Genomic DNA, 17,366 nt, shown 5'->3' with positions numbered 1-17,366 from the left:
AAATAAAGTCAATTTTCAAATCTTGAGAATGAACATAGACGTTAGAAAATACTAAACATGTGAAATACACAAGCGAGTATAATTTATAAGAAGAACAAATAATATGGCGTAATAATATATAAAGGGAGATAAATTCCACTATATTTTTTATCTCACGTGCACAGTATTTATATTGATTACAAGATACACATTCTCCTATGATGAATATAATATCATGAGATATATAATTTAGTTAATTGGGTATTAAAAGCTTAGCTTATATCTTGTGGAAGTTGTCGTAGCCATATTTGTTTGTAAGCTTTTATAAATATATCACGTAATTAATATTTACTTTATACATACAAGTTGATTATCAAGCAATAGTTCTTCCAAAAGATTTGGTTAAAGAAGAAATCAATTTCTATAATCCTTTGTCTTCTTCCAAAAGATTTTCTCTCCATTAATATCCACAATCTTGACGTTTAGTAGATCCACAGTGTTTCGTTCGTTGATCTTCTAAGTAGGGGTACTACTCTTAGAATAAAGAAGATTTGTTCTATTCTCAGACACAATTACTCTCAAAACTCAAGCACTAGAGTGAGTAAATTTGTCTTAAGATTGTTATGAAAATTCTCAACATAACAAAACAAGAAAACATATATATATATTATAGATTTGGGTCCAACGAATACACGTTGTTATTTATCTTTTATGATAATACTGAAAACCCCATTATTTATCTTTTATGAGGCTTTAAATTACTAAAATTGAGAAATTGTGGAAATATTCATATATATCGATTTGTTGATGGATCATGTTGATTTTGTTTTAGAATTTCATATATATATATATATTATTCCACAAAGGTGTTCTGTGTGCAAATCATGAAAATTATTTTTAGTTTTCATTAAACTAATATTTGCATTTGATTCTAAATTTTAATGGGTTGTTATGTACTTTAATTAGAATATAAAACTTTAGGGCAAATGACATACGAGATTTTCCCTTTGACAAGATTTTAATAATTTTTTTTACCACTTATATAATTTTGGCATGAGTTCACCATTTTGCATATGTGTAGTGGTTTATTGTTTGATGCTCTGCACTAGTTTTGTATTAATACATGTGTGTGTATTTGATAATAAGTCATGAGTATTGTATTTTTTTCTGTCATTATTGGCTCATTCTTGTATATTATGCATGCATATTGGGTATTAAGCCTACTAATGTTCTCATGACATTATATTTGTTGCTTAATTTGATTTTATTTTGTGAGAACTTGTTTGGTAAAATTATTTACTTTGTTTCACAAATGTTTGGTAATTAATTTCACATAAATGTCATCAACAATTTAAAATTGTTGTACAACATATTATTAGTGGAAAACATGGAAGTTTATATAAGAAATTTAAAGGCAATAATTTCCATTGATGGCCATAAGAAATGTTATTTTTTGGTTTTTGGCAACTATTGGAAATTCATGCTATTGCAATGTTGAAGGAGAATTCAACAAAGCAAAGTTGCTTACAATTGAGGCATAAAAATATATGCAAAATATGTATGCAACAATTGATTAAATAACACTATATATAATGATTATAGTGGTGAATTTGGCAAAAATTTACGGGAATCATTAGTACTATATATATATATATATATATATATATATGCATACACACACACGAAAGAATATGTCATAACAATCAAGTTTATGGTTGGAAATTTTATAATCTTTTAAATGAATGATTCTAAATTTGTGATATGATACATTTTGTGATATGTCTCTTCACATTTGAAGGTTAATTATATATTGTATGGGGATTTCCTACCTGAAAATATAGGAAATTTCTTGTGAACAGTGGAGATAGTATAGCACAATTAGAATATTTTTGCATCATTAGTAGTTTAATGTACATCATAAGTTGTACACATCCTAATATAGCGTATGCTGTAAGCAAGTTAGGTCTCTATACAAGTAATCCAGATCAAGATCATTAGAAGCTATCTTGAGAATTTCGAGATACTTAAAGCATACTAAAAATTATGGATTACACTATACTCGCTATCTTACTGTACTTGAAGGTTATAGTGATGCTAACTAGATATCGAGCACTAAAGACTCCAAATTTACAAGTGGTTACATTTTTACCCTTGGAGGTGGGGTTGTATCTTGGAAATCTTCCAAACAAACACGTATAGCACGATCCACAATGGAATCTAAATTTATAGCTCTAAATAAGGCTGGAAATCTTCCAAGCAAACATGTATAGCACGATCCCAACTAGTCTAAACTAGTGCCTACAATATGTATACATAGTGATAGTCAGACAACTATTGGAAGGGCACGAAATATTATGTATAATGGTAAGTCTCGACATATACGACAAAGACATAATACAATCAATCAACTACTCTCTAGTGAAATTATCACAATTGGCTTTGTGAGGTCAAAAGATAATATTGCAGATCCACTTACTTAAGACCTAACTAGGGAGTTGGTTAAAAGTTTATAAAAAAGAATAGGATTAAAGCCTATAACATAAAGTTACTCAGAGAGGCAACCCAACCTAGTTGACTGAAGATCCCAAGATCTAGGTTTAACGGGAAAACCAATCTCTAGATAACATAATGAGCACTGCATTAAAATCTTTCACCCATTCTACGAATGATGAGATAGTGCTAGTATGGTTTTAGGGTAAGCATCATGCTTTTAATGATTTCTGTAAGTTATAATTTTTTATAAAAAAGGAGCATATATGATGTTCTGTACAGGAATCACCTATGTGAGTGTGAAGAGGCTACTTCTGTGAGGATTTTAAGGTAAATTCTCTAAAACACTTATGAGACCAGGCGGTGTTCAAGGCCAAAAACGAACACAATCATGAGAACAGACTTTATTATAATGAGAAACTGTGTGATATCTATTGTTTTAGTTTACTCTAGAATGTTTGATAGTTCAAGGTATCATGTCCACTAATTAACCAAGTAAACTCGATTGAAGTTCACTAGGGAAAGTTCAAAGTTTATACTACTTATTCCTCATGCAGGTTCTCCATTGGAGAAATACCTAACGCTTATTTTCTTTCATTTGTCAACTTACCATTTATAGGGAATAAATGGTTATTATTTGTGAATGGATGCATCACTTCATGGAAAATATTATAGAAAAAGGACACGACTTTTCAAATGACCACGAATAAGTCTATAAATACGGTCTTTTTCTATTTGGTTGGAGAAGAGATCAATTTCCATAATCCTTTGTCTTCTTCCAAAAGATTTTCTCTCCATTATCCATAATCTTAATGTGAAAAAATATGTCATTCGATCTCAAGAAAAGGATGAAAAATTTTAGGTCGAGAATAAGTGCACTACTTATATATTTTTACATGGACAAACCTTCACAAGAGTAGGCTTCATTTGGGCCTTTGATATAAAGAATGGTCCACCAAGTAAGCAAAGCTTCTCAAGTCTTTAAAAGCTTATTGGGGCCTTCCTTCCTTCCTTTTTCTTGCTTAGTAAGAGGGTGAATCTTTCTATTTCAAATATGTTAAGTGATCATTGTGCTTTGAGGAAGAATTACATATGCTCTAATTCTTGTATTGCTCTCTTATGTCATGAAGGAAGAAAAAAAGGCGATGTCCTCCCTGGATTGCATTCACTTGAATGATTTTAAACTTTTAAATTTTTTACGAATCATTCTTAGTTTTTCTTCGCATTTATATTCTTATTCTTTGTTTTAGTCTTGAACAACATAACGATACGATTTTGAATGATTATTGACAAAGGTTACTTGCAACAATATTTGAATGAGACAATTAAGAGATATTAAAGTGATATTTTCATGAATAATGGGTGTAAACGTGTTGGTATTCAAATGTGGCTTTTATCGTGCTTGGTTTTTTTTTAAACAACATAGTTATTAAAATATAATAACAATGTCTTTTTTTTTTTCTTACCTAAGAAATATATTGAGTAATATTTGGTTTAGTAGTGTTCCTCTATTATTGTTTGTTAGCTACCCAAATTAATGCATATGTGTGAGAAGAGGGAAAAAAGACATATCTATGAATTTAGGTCATTGTTAATTGAAATAAATAGTCAAACTCAATTATTCAACATACACCGCTACAATATTATTATATAGCTTCGAAACAAAAAATTAAAATAAAATAAAAAAGTTGGTAGACTCACATGGGACCCATGCATATATGGAAACAACAAAAGTTAATTCCAAAAAGCCAATGAAAATAATCTTTGCCATTTTTCCCTTCCGATTAGGGGTAACAACAACCTGACAATCCGAACTACCCAACCCATATTATATGAATTGGGTCGGGTTGGGTTGGATTTAAAATTTTAATTCTTTTCGAGTTGGGTTAGATTTTGGGTCAACCCAACCCAACTCGTATAACAATTTTTGTAAAGAGATTTTAAATCGTTATGTCGTAAGAGATGTAACAAGATTACGTATGTCGCATGCTATAAATGTATCTTTATGTATTTTTCATCTATGTATTTAGATTTTTTTACACAAATGAATTACATAATATATGTACACTAATCTTAACAACAAAAACCCTATAATAATTTTTGTAAAGAGATTTTAAATCAACTCAAAAAGTTATTGATGAAGATTTTCAAACTCTAATAATAATAAGATGGAATTAGACAACTTATAGTCCATATATGAATATCTTTATAATGAAAAAGAAGTTTATTTTGATTTCCTACAAAAATAAAATTGGATAGATTTTGAGAAGTAAATGTAAATAATTTTGTATTATTAAATGAAAGCATTAAAAAAGTGAAGATCGATGACCGGCGCCGCCACCGATTGCCGTCGCCTTCACGAGACGTCCATTTTGAGGCACATTTGTGTGTTGTTAATATATATATATATATATTTCCTTGGAATTAGGGATTTTTGTTTTGACTTACGATTCTTCTCTAAGGCCTAAGAGGAGAGAGATGAGTGAGTTGTACACGCAATAGTACCAAAATTAAATCAAATCTAATTTCTCTCTATAATTTCAATTATTCATCTAATAATTTTATTATATTCATTCTATATTCATTAATGTAATTAATGCATCAACATTATAAAATTTCACCCCATTCAATGTAAATAAACGAGGCTTAAAATAATAATAATACCAAACATTAAAAATACATTATTGTATTATTTTAAGGGATGATTATAAATATAATCAATAAATTTTGCTATGTTTAAAAATTGATTTTGTATATTCAATAACTATTCCTAAAATTATTATCGATTATTATTACTTTTTAAATAACACTAAGAAATAAGAAAAATTATTTTATATAATAAAATTGATCAAAGTAGTTATAAATATAACAAAGTTTCTTAAAATTTTGTTATATTCATAAATATTTTGATTCATTTTTATATTTTATGTACGTTCAAATGTTAATTATAATAAGATCATTAATGTGAAAACAAGAAGCTATTAGTAATAGTTGCATAAAACTATATTGTTGTTGATTGATTTAATTGTAACATCATCATAAGTTTGATGTTATACGTGTAATTATGACAACATTTCCTAATTTAGAAGTTTATGATTAATTATAAGAATTCTTTATCATTTAGAGATATTGTTTTGTGGACATTGAAGTCGTTATTAATGAATTTATTATAATAAGGTTGATTGATTTTGAGAAAGATTGGAGAGTAAGTTATGGTTTAATTATTTACATCAAACAATGTATACCAATTATTTTGAAATAATTATAAATTAAAGGAAATTTTTATTTAAAAGTAATTTTAGGATAAAAAAAAAAGTTGAAAGTAAAATGAGTATTTTTAATGAAAAATGTAAAGTGAATGGTAGAAATAAATTGAACCAAAACTAAAATAATAAAATTTGGGAGAGGGAAGTTGATTATTAGAAAATAAAAAAATTGTTGGTATAATAAAATTATGAAATAGGTTAAGATATAAAGTAAATGTTACGTTACCAAAAAACGGAGAGCCCATTTGGGTTCACGGAAAAAAAAGATTCGTTGCATTCTCATCATAAATAAACTAAACACTCTCTCAACTCTTCTTCTACCTCCTTCCTCCGGCAACTCCCACTCCCACTGCCACCGCCGCTTCTCTGCTACTTTCCACCACCAACAATGACATCCAGTAATTCCACTTCACTCACCCAATTCGCTCAAAGCATTTTCTCCTACAACAGCAACATCATGCTCGCCGCTCTCATTTCTCTTCTCTTAGTCGTCCTCTTCGTCCTTCTCCTCCACGCTTACGCCAATTGCTTCTTCCCTCACCCTCGACACCGCCGTCGTACCTCTGTCACCGTCTCCTACGTCCTTGCTCCGCCTCGTCTCTCGCGTTTCGATTCCGTCGTTCCCTTTGATTTAGGTTCCGCTCCGTCCAAAGGCCTGGATCCGTCTGTTATCTCTGCCATTCCTCTGTTCGTCTACGAGTCGGAGGAGAAGAAATGTGCGGCGGCGATGGAGTGCGTGATTTGCCTCAGTGAATTCGAAGAACGAGAACTTGGACGACGGTTGCCCAAATGTAGGCATGGATTTCATCTGGAGTGTATTGATATGTGGTTGAATTCTCACGCGAATTGTCCTGTCTGTAGAGAGCCCGTGATTGGCGAGGCTGTGGATTGTTCCGACGCGGCGGAATCGGGCGAGGGAGAAATCGGAAGGGAGACTGTGAATGAGGGGCAAAGCGGTCAATTTAACTCTGATTCTTCTTCTTCTTCTTCGATTGATCCACCACCATTGATGTCGTCGATTGGAGCGTCATTGATTCGAATATTGAGTAGAAACAGATCAGACGGAAGGATTTTCCCGTCCTCGAATGGCGAAGAATTGGATGTTTGAATAATTATGGAAGAAGCTAAGCATTGGATCCGCCATTTTTGTACAGATTTTCAAGAAATGAAAACTTCATCTCCTCCCTTTAGAATTAGATTAGTCTTTCATAAAATATAGTTTAATCCAGAAGAAGGAAAATTAGTTATTTTTTTTTCTTTTTAGGTAGGATTCATTTTTTTTTCTTTTTGGCTTTTCTAAAGTAATTTATGATTAAGAGTACCAAATTGTTGTCATATATTTGCATCTTACCTTCATTCTACAAAGTATAAAATATATATATATATATATATATATATATATATATATATATATTTATTGAGAGAAATGGAAATCTATGACATATACAACCTTTAGAACTTTAGAATGCACAATTTCTAATTCCTTCATTTTACTACTCCAAATGTTTCTAATTTGTCTCTTTCCTTTTAGGGATTCATAATATAATTAAGATAATTTCAAATTAAATAAATGAAATAACATAACAATTTTTCCTAATCTCTATTAACCATAGATTAATAAAATATTATTAATATTTGCTATTTATTCATTTAAAAATTTTACTATATTAATAAATATTTTAGTTTTTGTGTGTTATATCAGAGGACATCTCGTTAAAAAATTAGGTGTATTTATTCTAAAATCTTTATAATATAGTTATATGAACGAAAAGTTTTAGTAATTGATTTAAAACGTTGGTGAACATAACTTTTTAATTATTTTACATAATATCGATTTTGTTAACCATTTCTCGCATCATGCATTTTCATAATCAGTCACGTAAAAATTAGTCCATTTTTAAAATGAGCTTTTGAACCTTTAACTTTTAACTTCGAAGAAACGAGCATACGTCAACATTGGATAAAGTGACAAAAATGTGATTGGAAATTTTGGAGAATGAAGAGAGAGAAACTATTATATATATATTATATATAGATATAGATTTATCTTAAAAAAGAAAAGAAAAGAAAAGAAAGAGAAGAAGGTCCATGTTTTGTGGTCAATGTTTCCAGCTTAATGTGGTGTCGTTTTCAGGGCATAGTCAAACTGACCTTTTTATAATTCATATAAATTTATTTGACTTTCCAGTGTGACCATAAGCATAAAAAGATCCATTACCTAACCTAACGTGCCCCTAAATTTAGGAAATTCCTCTATTTTCATCACTCAACTCTCCACTTTTTTCTTCTTCTTCTTCTTCTTCTTCTTCTTCTTTTATTTTGTCCTTTAAATTATTACATAATAAACTAAACATATTTTGATTCCTCTGTCATTCTGATTCTGTTTTATTTTTTTTGTTTAATCTCATTAATTATTATACAAAATAAATTGGGAAATAATTCTTACATAGACATCTGTTAAAGCTGCATCAACATAGGATGGAGCAATTATTTATGACTAAATAATAATAATGATACTCACCATAATTGTTGGTTTTTCTTTTTCAAGTTTAGAGATAAAATGAATATTTTAAAAGTTTGCAAATTTTAAATAATTTATTACTTATTAAAAAGTGCAAGCATCTAAAACAAGATTTCAACTTCTAACATTAGAGACGAACTACTTTTTTGGTTCTTTTTGTAAACATTTCTCTTAGAATTCTTAACCTGATAACTTGATTTTTTTTCTTCTTCTTCTTCTTCTCCAAGTCTTACTCTTTTTTGAGAGTTCTTCCTTCCTTTCCTTTGTTATATATCTCATTCTCGAGAGGTCAATACATATTTATTAATTTTAATTGTAATGAATAGTTTTTTTAGGAAAATAGGTAAGACGTACCTATTTTCTTGAGTATTTAGTATCAACGTGTAAAAATAAAAAAAAAAAAACACACACGAACGACCATAAAAAAATGGTCAACTATCCAAAAAGAAAAAAAGACAACAAAAAATTAAAAGATTATTAGAAAATATACTTTTTTTTTCTATTTGTTTCTTTTAACGTGTGTTATTGTTAACCCAAATCAACGTTCTGTATATATAGATATTAATCTTATTCTAAAGGGTTTTCTATACCCATGGTATGAATAAATTGGCGTAATTACTTTATTATCTAAACTTTCCTATTTTCTTAGACAAATAGCCTAATTAGGTATTAATTTACTCAAAGGTCTAACCTTTTATAGCCTTCCATACGTTGCATTTTTTAAAAACAATTACATATTTTGTACATAATAATATTCATTTACTGAAAAAAGGCTTCTGAAGGAAGATTGCGGCAGTTATGAACTTCCAAAATCGATTTGCTTTTCATAACCTAAGAAAGAATTTTCTCCAAAAATTAAAAAATTGCTACTCTCATAAATGAAACCATGAATATGCAAGAAACTTAAAACAAGCCAATACATAGCTTGACTAATAATATAATTTAGACGACTTTGACATTTGGTCAAGTCATCGTGATAGAATTATTAAGATTAATTTTATCTAGAGACTGAAATGCAATCAAAATTAATCTAATCTAAACCTAGAAAAGCAAATAAATTGATCTCTATTACATAAATTAATTACTTCAAGAAGTTTGAGTACTATTTTTAAGTCCTTCCTACCTAGCATTATTTTAGCAACAAAAACTCAGCTGGTTGGTGCAATGTCTAAAACACAAAGTGGAGATGTATGAAAAACACACATAACTTCTACTAATAAACTCATTTCAGCCCCATAACAATATATGTAACTCTACTAATAAACCCATTTAGAAAGATTCTGTACAATTTACTTAATCAACTAAAACAGTATGATATCTCAAATAATAATCTAAAAACAAAACCCAACTTATACTTACTTGATCATTAGTTAGGAACACAATGATGTATTTGCGGCAACGGCATGTTGACATACCTAAACAAGCTTCAATTGCTCTATGAATAGGCATGCAACAACGAACTAGATCAAGTTTGATCCCCCACCCTACATTTGTTGTAATAAAAAAACAACAAAATCCATGCTTTTTCTCTTCAAGGGCAACAACTCCTCTTTGCCACTTTGGCAACTACAAGCTCAGCTTTAACACCATCAACTTCAAATGGGTAAGATGATTCATACCCCCCCCATATACAACAACATGAGCATTTGGCTGAATAGAATCTACAAATAGATTTCTAAAAAATATAAAAGATTATGTACACAACTCTGTGACTAGAGAGTGAAGACAGATTTTTACGTAGGTGGACGTAAATGTTCCGCTGTTCTTTTGTAGTTCAAAAACGCAACAGAAAACTCCTCATCATTTTTACCCAACATATCCTTTAAACTACATTCTACATTCATCCCCTTCAACACCCGGAACCTTGGAATTATCTTATTTTCCAATGAATAACTAAAGTACCTTGGATAGTCAACCACTTCCTTTATTGGCTTCTCCATGATATTTACAAGGAAATCTAGCTTGGGTCTCAATACCTCCTCAATACTATACCCAAGAAGAGGAGAGAATCTTCCAACCATGGAGGCAATATCCCTCTCTGAGAGCCCTCTCTGCCTCAGGTACCTTATACTGCAAAAGGTTGTGATCTTTATTAGAATTTGGGCCATCACATTCACATCTATTTTCAACATGAAGATGTATTTTCAAGATGCATATAGTTTTTTCCCTTCTCAAAAAATTTTATGGCTTTATACATGGAAGCTATGCCAAACCACATTGCACATATACACAAAAATGAAGTCTGAGCATTACCGCGGGAGTAAAGTTTTGTGTGGGTCAGACACGAGAAGCTCGGGATACTTTTTAATTGCCCGAGGTAGATGAGTCTTAGAAACACCAATACTGATGAGAAATTCAAGCTTCCTCTTCAGCGTTTTCTCAATACTGGTTGCAGATATTTCTGGACAACGAGCAATTATCCTGCCAACACTTTCTTTATCGAACCCTACCTCTTCCAAAAATGAAACCACCTGTATATGAAAAGCTATAATTATAAATTTCCGAAACTCCCAAACAATAAAAATTACAAAAAATTGCAAAAGCTGACTACTAAGTTATAGAGGTTGTTACCTTACAGCCACACTCTCGAATTTTCAATTTGCTCCACCACACTTCCAAGATTTTAATGCACAATCTACTTTCAAACTATATGGCCCAACCCTCGAACTAAATTTGTCAATTTAACCTAATATTTTTTACTCTATAAAACTTGAGAACTCTAATGTTAACTATTAAAATATTGAACCTTGAACAACCATCTTGATTTAAGGAAAAACACTTACCATAGCTTATTAGTTCATTTCACAACATTTAAGAGTTTAATCAATTACTAACATTTTTTTGAAAATTTAAGGTGATTAATCAAATTGGGCGTTTGGAGGATGCTATGGTAAGCTTGTAACAACATAGAGAGTTCAAGTTAAAAATCTAGAGAATATCATCATATTTCATAATGATATAATATTCTTGAATTAATGTCGCAATATAAATGTAAGAACAGCAAAAAAAAAAAAAAAAAAAACAAGAGAGAAGATGTACACAATTTGTTCGTTATATCTAAAATACAAGAATAGGAAGTAAATGATCAGTAAAGAAGCTTTTGAAGCATTATGATTTGAATATATCATCCACAATAAAATTGGAAGTATTCATGAATTTTTCTTGACATTAGTTGCAATACAGGATACAATAAAGAAGGGTAAATAATATTAGATACCAACCTGAAGAAATTCTTGAGGTTCTAGAAGTAATATCTGAGGACTTGTGGCTATCACCTGACCCAACTTCTTGCTTCGAACACCTAGCCCATCAAACCTGTCCACCATCAGTTGCAATTTACTAGTTGAGCTTCCTAAAATCAGTGGCCAGCTGCTGATTGCATTAATAATGCTTGCATTTGGTACCTGTCATTAAATATCATCTAGTAACCGAGAGATTTTCGATATAAAAGTGCACATTTGTTATATTAGCAGTCTTGGATTTTCGACAACTTAAAGAGCACCTACTACAGAATCGTGCCCATTTACCCAAAGGCAAAGGCACGTTTTGTATGCAATCTAAATTCAATTTCTAGTTTTCAAATATATGAATCACAATGGATTAAGTAAAATTTTGTTTTGATCATAATTTAGAGTTTGAATTAATACAAACGTTATTTTGGGTGTTTGATTGATACAACTGAACTCCCAAAGTTTAAGTTCATATTGGCCCTAAAATATATATGTTTCACTTTAAATTATTTTATATTCTAAAATTTGAAAACTAGAAACATTGGATTAGACGGTTTATGTCTCCAAACTTCATATAGTGAGATAGGAATCATGTTTGTGAGACAAATATCTGGTATACTATATCTTCAAAAAAAAATGCCCAAGCACAATCAATTTGATGGTATGAAACTAGAGAAGATAAGGCTTCAATCTCAAGCCATAAGAGTTGCATAAAATTCTCCAATTGGACAAAAGTACAGCGAAACTATAGTTGCAAAAAGGTGGTGATAATATACACCAAGTGACAATCAAGAAAACTATCAAGTCAAAAAAACCCCAAGAGGTAAGAAAAAAGAAGAAGAAGAGAGTGAGAGTATTTAAATAATATTATGGTAATTAAATTCCATTAAAAAAAACGAAGAAAACAAAAAAGGTTAAACCCTAAAACCTTACACCCCATGGGATATGGTTAAACCCTTACTCCAAAAAAGGATGTCTAACTCATCCAGACTCGACATTTGTTTTTTATATCCATGACTGTTTTAACCAACTTACACACACCTCCACTAATCTCACGGGTCAACCATATATGTGGATATGGTTAAGCGCTTACTCCAAAAAAGGATGTCTAACTCATCCAAACTCAAACATTTGTTTTTTATATCGGTGAGTGTCCGAACCAGCTTACACACACCTCCACTAATCTCAGATCAACCCACTTGATCCTACTACATTTGGATGTCAAGGAAACTCCTAGAAAATTAATACATAGGTAGCTCAACCCTTCTTACCCCATAAAAGTTTAGTTCTGGGAAAGCAAAAACGAAAACAGAGTGAGATGAAGATGGGATGAAAACAAAGAGGATATGGATGGACAGCACAAAGATGAAGGGTAGCTTAAATCACAGAGGCAAAAGAAAGGAGAACAAATACCTAAAAAGTTTTGGAGCAACAACCTTCACCAAGAGCCAACTAAGCTAGAAGAATGAAAAACATTTCTCTGAGACACTCTCGCTCACAAATCGTTCAATAAAGAGTTGCATAAGAAGACTTTTGTAGATAGGGGTATCCATTTGTACAGAACTGACGAGTGTTTAAGGAGAAATGAGCGAGTGAGTTTGAGATAGAGGCACATCTTGGAAAATATATCCACGAAATTACTTCAATAATCGAGGTCCCATTTTTAGCAGGAAATTCCAAAAGTTTTCGACAGAAGAGATTTTCCAATTGGAAAGAGAGAATATTCATAGGAAAGCCTTTAAAGGGGTTCATTACCAATCCAAAAATCATTCTGAAAACTTACAGAATACTGATTCGCACAACACCACCAATCCTATTTGAGACATAGAAAGTTTGACGGCCAAGAACCACGATTGGTGGTTCAAAATTTAGCCATTACAACTCTTCTCCATCAATCCTTTTTCTTGCGGTGAAATTTTCATTAATCCTTTTTCTCAAACCGGAATTTCCACAGCCAGATGATAATAATTACTTATCCTTGGATTCCGATACCAATTTGGCCCAATTTTTACCTAGTATTATCCCCTTTCACTTTAGCTCCTTCCCAAACAAACCCGTTAAAGGGCAGATTCTCAATTGAAGCCTTCTCAAGGAAAGTTGCACTTAGCCCCAATCAACCATTTCTGCCTTTTATTTCCAATGTTGCTCATTTTCACTCAACTTCAAAAAGATACATTGTCATTCTTTAAGTAAGAATATGAGATTTAGAATGGTCATCACATCAGCTGGCAGTTGCCATCAAATCCAAAATAAGCAATTAATCAAATTAGTACAAGCAAAGTAAAATGATCAGACAGAAGGCGTACCTTCTCCAATTCAAAGAAAGAAATAATCTGTTTAAGGTTGCCGTCGATGCAATTGGACATAATCCATGGATATTTAATTAACAATTTACCAACTACTGTCACTTCTACGCCAACCTACAGGAATATTAAATATCAATAAAGTAAAAGTAGTAAGAGAATATCAAGATAACGTAATACTACAAAGTGAACTCTTTTTTCAATAAGAAACTTGATTCATTCAGAGAAATGAAAGGAAAAAAAGGGGAGGAGGTCAAGCTTTCAAGCAGGACAATTACAAATGAAACCACCTTCCAATTGAAAGTGAGGATAATAGAGTTCAAATAATTTTCAGTATTTTCAGCCTTTCAAAAGAACTCGAGCAATAATTATATACATAAAAGGGATGAACTTTGGTCTAAAGTCAATGACTGATTTTTTAATCCGATCTTGGAAGAGAGAATAAAGAATGCCTAGGAAACTTATTTATATCAGCCTCGCAATTTTACACACCGGACAAGAGAATCTTTTACTCATTCCCATTCCCACTCACAAAACCCATGTTCCCAGGCAGCACTCAGCAGGCCTTTGCTCTGGCATTCATAATTCTCAAGGATATCCGAATCTTTTCTTGTTTTAGGGACTTCATCAAACTCCTAAAGAGAGTGTGGTACTTCATACCTATTATCAACTTACTCTAATGATGTTTACATGAAAATTTGACCATTTCTCAAGTGATGTTGGTTCTTTACGAGGTATGTTTCACTAATATGATAAAACTTTTTTGTAATTACCCTCTAAGTTTTATTTTACTTGATTGGAGCCCTTTTCTTTAGATTGGTTCCCTTTTCATGGGCTTGATTTTCTAGATTGCTCTTGTGTGTAATAGTGTGAGCATGTATGTATAAAAGTACGTAGATGCAAGCAATAGTACCTCCTCAAAAGCCATTATCCTTGATCTGAGGACTTCAGTATCAAAGAAAATGACAGGTGGAAATAGCAGAAATATGCTCCTCATGCGTTCCTTCGGGATGCTAATCTTTTCAAGAAATTCTACCATTGGCTTTACATGGGATTCTACTGACAGCAAAAGCATGCGGGGAAATGATTCAAGTAAAAGGCGAAAGGATTCTTCACTTGAACTCAACATGTCTAGGCCTCCACGCCTGGCTTCAATCTGTAAGTGTATTAATAAAGACAACATATGATATGAAAATCCACAAATGAATGAAACAGAAACAAGAAAAACAAGTTAAAACTTTGGAATTGAAAACTACTTGTGGCAAGACTGTTACAAGACCTTCTCAAAAAAGGATAAAGTTTGTTGCACATCATCATCAGGAGGAATTGATAAGTTCGTCATCATTCGACGAGCATTTTTCCCTATGAGTTTCCCATCACCGCTGCCAGAAAAGAAGAGTTCCTTCATATATTTTACCTAAAGAGCAAATGTAAGAATAAACCAACGTCGGCGAGCTAATCAGTCTTAAATTTCTACACTGCCAACAGATATCAACTCTAGTAAAGAAGAACTCCGACACTTCTAATCAGAAACAAATTTCATTATTTCTCACTAATAGAACAACCTCGAATATATAATTCAAAAAAAAAAAAAAAAGTCTGGACTAGTTATAAAACAATGAACATTGAACAACAAACAAAAGTAGTGTCCTACCTTATATATGAGAGATGGAAGCATCTCCCCAGAGAGGTAACGAGCAACATTCATAGCAGAAGAAAGATTCATACCAACGCTTTCCAAGAAAGCAACCTTCCCACAGTCACCTTTCTCCATAGCCATCAAAGCTACCTTTTCCTTAAACCCAAAACCATCAAGTTCTCCTCTTTCCTTACTCCAGGACACCCACATGGATGTCTCGTCCAATTCCCGAACTGCGTCAACAAGCATCTTCAAGAAACGAGGAGAATTGGAGGCAATGGAGACAGATTCGTCCTCCGAAACCCCGAAACGCTGTAGATACTCGGAAACGGCAAGTTGGGCTTCGGCCAAAGACTGAAGTGGGTCTTCTTCTGGAGTGTCATCGGAAAAGGGAAGAGCGTCGTGGGAAATAGAGGCGAGAGGAAGGAAATGGGAAGAGGTGAGGAGGGAGTGAAAGCGGGAAGGGAAGGGGCAAAAGTTGAGAGATTGAGGAAGGATAAAACGGTGAAGAGGGATGAGAGGAGAGGATTTAGTGCAGGCATTAATGGTGGGAATAGGGAAGAAGAGGAAGAAGGAAGCCATTGTTGCCATTGTAAAATCTTAGTAAAACCCTCAAATAAGGATGAGGAGACAAACAAACCCAAAGCTCAAATGTAAAACCTTTTTTTTACTTTTCGAAACCAAAAAATCAGATGAGACCTTTACTTTTACTTTTACTTTTGTCTTTGCATTTGCATTTGCATTTGCATTTGCATTTGCATTTGCAAGTAAAACATCACATCCTCCCTAAATTTTATCACTCAATAAATAAAAATAACATTAATTTTAGATAACAAAACTTAGAAAAATTTACAAATATAACATAAATAAATAAAAATAATTTATTAATAACAAAATATTATAAACCATATCATCCACTAATATATTACATTTTCGAATTAAGAAATAAAAATTCTCCAACTAAAACTCTTCAACTATTTTTGTTACGTTATTTCTCTTATTCAAACAAGGCGTATTTACTTAATTAAATTTTACTATGTGCTATCAATGTTTTATTATTATTATTATTATTATTATGATTGTTACCATATTTTGATTATTTTGATTTATGACGAAACTAACTGTCAGAATAATTTTTTTCATTTTTTTTCTCAAATTTACCCCTCCGACATCAAAAACTCAAACAAAATATCACATATTTGTAAACACAATAATTCTTAACTAAATCAATATATATATATATATATATATATATATATATTCAACAATCTCTAAAGATATATGCCATTAGTTTCAATTTGCTATTTCTGTCAAAATAGCAAAATATTGGATTGCAAATAGAAAAATAGCAAATCCCAAAAATATTTTGATTTATGGCAAAACCGTTTGCTGGATATATTTTCTCAATTTTTTTTGTCTGAGTATATTCTTGGGCAATTCCTTGCATACAAATACATAGTTCAAAAAATCAAACACATATAAATACATTGGTCAAAAAATCAAATAAAATATAATAGAATACGAATGTGTATTTGTAAACACATTCACTTTTGCTAAATCTTAACTAAATCAAAAAATATTCTCCTGCCGCAGAAGATTTCACCAACATCCCCATGACTTTAATTTCAACATCCCCTAATTATTAGGATTTAAATAAATTAATTCACAATTTTTTATATTTCATATTATTTATCAAAAATTTATTAAATAATACATATTTGATATTTACTAACCTTTTGAGTTTAGAAATATATATCTCACCCTAAAATAGTTAGTTTTAATCTCAATTTTTAACCTTATTTTTAAATCCAATTTTTACACTTTAATTTTAAATAGTTAGTTTGAATCCCTAAAATTATGCTAAGATATTCAACTTGAGTTAGATTATCAACCCTAAAAGAATGCTAAAATAACCAACTTTATTTACAGCAATTTCAT

The 17,366-nt window shown here is 31.3% G+C and overlaps 2 protein-coding genes across 2 annotated transcripts; one reads left to right on the top strand and one right to left on the bottom strand.

Annotated features, from left to right (window-relative positions):
• The first annotated feature begins 5,977 nt into the window (after nt 1-5,977).
• On the top strand, nt 5,978-6,920 carry LOC103497058 (RING-H2 finger protein ATL63). The gene has a single exon (XM_008459122.3). The coding sequence runs from the start codon at nt 6,124-6,126 to the stop codon at nt 6,841-6,843; it is 720 nt and encodes a 239-aa protein (XP_008457344.2). The 5' UTR covers nt 5,978-6,123; the 3' UTR covers nt 6,844-6,920.
• Nucleotides 6,921-9,481: 2,561 nt separating this feature from the next.
• Nucleotides 9,482-16,060, bottom strand: LOC103497057 (transcription termination factor MTERF2, chloroplastic). Its single transcript, XM_008459121.2, has 7 exons — nt 15,444-16,060; nt 15,069-15,206; nt 14,703-14,945; nt 13,793-13,906; nt 11,478-11,660; nt 10,510-10,727; nt 9,482-10,326 (listed from the first exon to the last, which is right to left on the bottom strand). Exons 1-7 carry the CDS (start codon nt 16,017-16,019, stop codon nt 9,990-9,992), a joined length of 1,809 nt encoding a protein of 602 aa, XP_008457343.2. The 5' UTR covers nt 16,020-16,060; the 3' UTR covers nt 9,482-9,989.
• Between the last annotated feature and the right edge of the window lie 1,306 nt (nt 16,061-17,366).

The sequence above is a fragment of the Cucumis melo genome, chromosome 12, assembly GCF_025177605.1.
Source record: "Cucumis melo cultivar AY chromosome 12, USDA_Cmelo_AY_1.0, whole genome shotgun sequence".
Lineage (NCBI taxonomy): Eukaryota > Viridiplantae > Streptophyta > Magnoliopsida > Cucurbitales > Cucurbitaceae > Cucumis > Cucumis melo.
The sequence above is the reverse complement of the archived record's forward strand: the minus strand, read 5'-3'. Positions and strand labels throughout refer to the sequence as shown.

What these genes read in the sequence shown, in the direction of transcription:
- LOC103497058 (XM_008459122.3), top strand. Translation starts at nt 6,124, where the DNA reads ATGACATCCAGTAATTCCACTTCACTCACCCAATTCGCTCAAAGCATT.
- LOC103497057 (XM_008459121.2), bottom strand. Translation starts at nt 16,019, where the DNA reads ATGGCAACAATGGCTTCCTTCTTCCTCTTCTTCCCTATTCCCACCATT. An exon ending in CTTTATCCTTTTTTGAGAAG is followed by an intron (nt 14,946 to 15,068) that starts GTCTTGTAACAG and finishes ATACACTTACAG; the next exon opens with ATTGAAGCCAGGCGTGGAGG. An exon ending in GGATAATGGCTTTTGAGGAG is followed by an intron (nt 13,907 to 14,702) that starts GTACTATTGCTT and finishes ATATTCCTGTAG; the next exon opens with GTTGGCGTAGAAGTGACAGT.